General features: G+C 41.6%; 1 protein-coding gene across 1 annotated transcript in view; it reads right to left on the reverse strand.

Annotated features, from left to right (window-relative positions):
- The window catches only part of LOC126092243 (rhophilin-2), a 740,337-nt gene extending 734,749 nt beyond the window's left edge, over positions 1 to 5,588 (reverse strand). Inside the window, exon 1 of the mRNA XM_049907752.1 lies at positions 5,533 to 5,588. Within this exon, the coding sequence (XP_049763709.1) occupies positions 5,533 to 5,559 (27 nt within the window). The 5' untranslated portion in view covers positions 5,560 to 5,588. The remainder of the gene's footprint in view (positions 1 to 5,532) is intronic.
- Positions 5,589 to 6,000: the final 412 nt, after the last annotated feature.

The raw sequence follows: 6,000 nt of genomic DNA on the forward strand, positions 1-6,000 counted from the left end.
AGGATTAGTGTGGTCTCTGCTGCATATAGTGCCTCGGGGAGCACCACCGTGTCGTAATGGCGTAATTTGGCTTTTTGTGAAATAGACTTCTTGTTGTAATGATTCCACACTACTTTGTATGCCTTGTCCAGTTTAGTCTTTCTTTCTTCGTTTGAGTCTCTGTTATGTCCACTCATTTGTAGTGTTTCACCGAGGTATTTGAAGTTTGCCGTTTTGTAAATCGTGCCATACTTTGTGTTCAGAGATGAGAGTTTCTTTGTGCTCATAAATTGTGTCTTTTCGTAAGAGATCTGTAGTCCAGTTTCGGAAGCGATTTAGTGCAGTTTTTCAATAGCGTCTTTTGTTTCCTTTATACTTTTCGTGACAATCGCCAAATCGTCTGCAAAAGCCAGGCATTTAATGTGTACGTTTGCTAAGGTTATCCCCTGTTGTGATGTTTCCCATTCTTTTATGACGTTATCTAACACCAGATTGAAAAGGAGAGGTGAGAGGCCATCGCCTTGTCGGACACCTGTGCGAATTTCAAAGGGCTCTGATAGTTCCCCACAGAACTTTACTTTGGAGGTCATGTTGGTTAAAGTTTGCTCTATGATAGCCCGTGTTTTGTTTTCTACTTTGTATTCTGCTAGAATTTTGAAGAGAGTTTTCCGGTCGATAGAGTCGTACGCCTTTTTGAAGTCAACAAAGGTAATGATCAGGTTCTGTTTTTATATATATATATATATATATATATATATATATATATATATAACCTCCATCATCCAAAAATTTAATATCTCAGCTTCTTCACCCAGCACAAGTGCTTCAGCTCTTTTACAAAAGAGCAGTGCTTTTTAACGAACGTCCCCGTTTCATTTTCATTGTAAAGTTCTTGCTTTTTTTCTTTAGCTGTCAGACTTTTTATTTCCTTTTTAGAATTTCACCACTACGTGTAATCTGTTTTTAGAAGTATTTTTAAATTACGCATCCATAACTGTTTTGTCATTTCTCCTTTAACATCTGAAAATGCTCTAGGCTGAAGAAAGGGGTATTGTAATGCAGGCAGCCCCAGCTCATATGGGCCGATGGGAGGTAAAAAAAAATAAAAAATACGAGTAGCAGCCACGACAGTGTTGTTCCCGGCACAGACGATGGAGGATTTCGTCGAAAGCTCCGGGTTTTACCCAGGTGTGATGCGGAAAGTATACGGAGAATGTTGTCGCAGGAAACTTGGATCTCGTCGATTCTCATGTATGACTGTAGTTTAAGACAACACCATTACGATCATAGACGTACTGGCAGTTCATAACACTTCCACACAGTATACGTCTGAAATCTGTAAGATCAAAATTAAATAGACGGCAGAAGTTTCTGAATTGAGTACTTTGAGTCATTAATGCTCGGCAATGAATATTTAATTTTTTATTGACAAACATGATACACCTTAACGCAACAACTTAAGCCCCAAGAAGCTGTTCAAAGTGACGAATGCCATTTTGAATCCTTGCATTACTACGCCACATGAAATTGTCATTGAACTATATTTTTCTTATGTACAGTGACGCAGTTCGTCTCCAGCTTTTACTTCATCCAGAACGTGTACAAAATGTAAAGACTGCCATCGTTATTCGTTCGCTTATACAACTAAAAAACGGTCACCTTCCAACGTAATCTAGACCTCGGGCGACGCTACAGATCAATCCCAACACAACCTACATTTGAAAAAATGCTACTAATGCTGCTGACAGTAGGAAAATCCGGCAGTCAACGTTTATGCACGGACATAATCGTTTTACCAACGCTTGCCTCAAAGGCCTTTCTCAGCTAAGCCCGAAATATTTCTGGCCAATGTTTCCTTACCTCAAAATACGCAGTTTAGGTTCCTGTACAGACTTATTTTGACTTTGAGTTTGCCACGCCAGGCATATTATGGTAAGAGGTACGCATTGTCCTTCCTGCATTTTTTGTAGCTTACGTCCGACATATGTACATCTGCACCAAACACTCATCTGATATTTGTCTACTATGTAACAGTATTTCTGTATTTACCCTCCAGTTTTAGTTATCTATAAAAACACAAACGTTAAATATGCAGCAAATGTAGGCTACGACATACTGACAGACTCTCAGATGGCACAATCAATAACAGTTCACACGTCCTCGTAATGCGTGTTAAATACGGAGCGACGACGAAGATAGAGTTCAGGTTATGCTAGAAAGTAACATGTTACCACAACCTTCATTACGTATTCACTTTTTTTTTTAGCTTCTCCCACTCTCACGGGATTGCCACCTTCCAACCTAACGTGGATCTTGGCCTACGTAACAGATTAGTGTATCGCGACAACTAGTGTGTGTGTGTGTGTGTGTGTGTGAGTGAGAGAGAGAGAGAAAGAGAGAGAGAGAGAGAGAAGGGGGACGGGGGAACCCGAGCTGGGAATAACGTCAGATTAACACATGGCAAGACATACTGACAATTGGTAACTCTCATATACAGGGTATCACACACCTTTAGAGCCAAGTTTATGAAGACACCAGAGATTTCGAAACTGTGTGCGTTAAATGACTAACTAATGGTCGGTAATAAATAGTCAGATTTTTACTAGCAACTTAAACCTTAAAGCAACGACTTTGGCTCGTAGCTAATGTTCAAAGTTACAATTGCCAGTCTCTGTACATACATTCGGATGAAGAAGAAAATTTTGCTGCGTTCCCTCAAATATTCACGTTGTCTATTGTACAATGGGACAATTAGGACACCACCAAGCTATTCTTCACTTTCTACTGGGGTGTTATGCACAAAGTTCTCAGTGAGGAAAAAACACCGTGAACACACACGTTATAACGTACGGTTTTTCACGGTAGCATCACAAATGTCGATGCAGAAATATAAGCAAATTACAAACACATGTGTCAGGGACATCGCTAGTTCAAGACATCTTATGGCCTAAATTTTTCACTTTTGACCAATATCACAAAATAATTTAAGGATCTCTTACTGCTTGAATAATTTTGTTTTAGGACCAATGTATATTCCAGTACGAGGAGAACCCAATACCCAAAGGGAAGTGATCGAGAATACGATACAACCAAGCAGCTATGACCAGTGACCATCATTCAGCTTCAAAACTATTGTTAAGACGTGCACGTTAGATTCGTCTAGCCACAAACTAATACGTTCTAGCTTAACCTATACTTTGGCCGATGTTACAGGTCAATACATATCGGTTTCTCAACTCTAAACGCGCAATTTTGGCTTCTATAAAGTGTTTCATTTTGGTTATACATGTTTGGCACGCCATGCATATTACAGTGAGACGTACGTATTTTGCACCCCCTCCCCCCCCCCCATCCTCGTACTTTTATAGTTTATAAACTTATATAACCCAAACAAAAACAAGCAAAGGTTGCATTCTATGTAACATAGAACACTTGAATTTATGTTAAAGTTGTATGGAACTATGAAGTGCTCTAATAGGAAGCAAATGTTGGAGACGACGGATTCAGATTGGAGCAAATGTTGCTAACAATGAAAGCAGACCTAGGGTTATGCTACACATGTCTTAACATTACCTGTATCAGGTATTCACAATCCTGCGTTTTGCAAAGGTCAGTCAGTTACCACAAATATTTTCGATGGAGAGGGGTGGGGTGGGGGGAGAGGGAGGAGAGAAGGAGCTATCGCGCCTGAACCGGATGTGTATTGTCAGATATGACTGTATGAGCACACCATCACGACGATTACAGACGTATTGGAAGTTCATAGCACTCCCATTCACACGCTTAAAGCCTTTTAAGACCCAACATATGCTGATTGCAGAGGTTTATAAACTAAGTACTTTAATTGATGGTCGGTAACGAATCAATGTTTATTGGAATAAAGCAACAATTTAAGCTCTTAAATGTTCCAATTAAGTATCTCCACTCAACGGATGTGTTACAACAGCGCATTAAATTCAGCTGCACTGTCGAATATCCCTGCTGCCTGCCTTGCAAAGACCTGCAGCTAGCACACTATTAAACTCCACTTCCGTTTATACTGGGACTATACACCTACGACTTCATGGAATCCCCTTAGGAAAGAAATGCAACATGAACACATAAGAGACGATAGATAGTTCATTTCCAAGGAAGCGTCCAAACCTCGATGCAGAAACCTCAGCAGTTGATTAACACGTGATTCAAAGTCATAGCTGATTGAGCTGCGTGCACCGTGTAAGTTCTGTCTATTCATTTTCGACCAGAACCTCAAAATAAACTGAAATCCCTAAAGCTTTATTATAATATACAAGGTGGAACCAAACACGAAGCGAAATAATGAAGACTAGTGATATAAACCAGTACTACGAATTATGTTTTTATACTCTCACGTGTACCGAAGTACCGGCAGCTCTGAGGGAATATGGTGAAAGAGGGTAAAGTACAGATTGGGCACGAAATTTTTTGACAGCTGTCAACATACTGAATGCTAAATAAAGGTTATGGTAACAGATTCACCTGTAGCGTAACTTAATATTTACGTTCGCGTCATACTTCACAGTTTATCGTATTTAAGGCAACTTTTATCATAAAAACTAGAACTGCGAAGAAAATTCAGAAAACCTAGACTCCTGCGAGTATTTTGATGCACTCTACCTACGTAACAAAATATGTAACATAATACACGAAAAATGATAGGAAGGGGGGGGGGGGAGAGGGGAGAGAAGGTCCACTGCTAAACTTTTACCGCCAATTTCAATGCAACAAAAATGCACCCGACACACACAACAGAAAGCTGTACTGTTTTTCATGATAACGACACAACATCGATGCTGGAATAACAGTTTATAGAGGCTCTTAAGCACTGCTCATTTAAAACCTCTTAACGCCTGAGTTACCAGTTCCGACTACGCTCCACTTAAAGTGTATATAATTTCAACACGTAAGTTTTGGGACACCCTACATCGTACAATACGAAAGAACTCCGAAACGTAACAACAGCGCATTACAAATAAAGCAGAAACCAGGCATTAGAACTGAGATATTTACACCAGGATGTTCATATCATGTTACGTTTACATGGGGCTTCCAAAACCGGGTAACATAAAACGGTTTCACAATACCGTTTCTGGTTGCTCAAGTAAACACTCAAAAACCGATTACGGAAATTCGTATCTAATTGCTGGTTTTCCATTTCCACATTAGATTTCCGCTCCCCCCTGACAGACGTTTTTGAATCGTGTTTGGGTTGTCACGTTACATCTTTATCCAAAATATTCGGCTAATATGGATGGAATCACTCACTGAGTGCGGTGAGGGAGCATTAGACTGAGCATGAAGATGTCAAATATGTAAGTGAAGATAACTGCGGTTGTCTGACTACATCAGGCACTCTAACAGCTGTTTTCCAGACGCCATATTTAAATGAGCTTGTAAAGCTGCATCAGAACTTAACATGTAAACATTACAATGAAAAACTGTTTCCGAAATTAGGTTTTCGTCTTTCGGAAGATGTGTCACATGTAAACGTAGTGCCAGTAGCCTAGGTCGGTGCGCTTTTGTGAACAAGCTTACCTCTGGTATGTCGACCTGGAGCAGCATGCTGTGGCGGCGGCGTGCTTCCTGGCGCGCGAGACTTTACGGACTGAGTCAGCGCCGGCTGGCCACGCCACGCCACGGCGGGCAGGCCTGCCTGTTTCCCTTCCCTCGGCGCTTCCTTCCTCTGGAAGCACGCGAGGCTCCGCCGTTCACAGGCCTACCTACGCACCGATCCACCGGCCGCGTCACCCCCAGCAACCTGAGCGCGCCGCTGACGCATCCACCGACGCTACGCGCTTCAACAATAAAGGCGGCGCGACGGTTTCCCGGGAACATCCCGTAAAGCGCCTAACAATGACAGGAGGCGCGATCTCTTCTCCAGAAAGGATGACTCCAGTCTGCGTCACGTACCAGCGATCGCGAAAATTTCCGGCCTCTCAAACTCCCCTGCACCGGTGACCAATTACTAAAAACTCTAAGAGAGATTTACTCGGATACGTCATC

Source organism: Schistocerca cancellata, chromosome 7 (genome assembly GCF_023864275.1).
Source record: "Schistocerca cancellata isolate TAMUIC-IGC-003103 chromosome 7, iqSchCanc2.1, whole genome shotgun sequence".
In the NCBI taxonomy this organism is placed as follows: domain Eukaryota; kingdom Metazoa; phylum Arthropoda; class Insecta; order Orthoptera; family Acrididae; genus Schistocerca; species Schistocerca cancellata.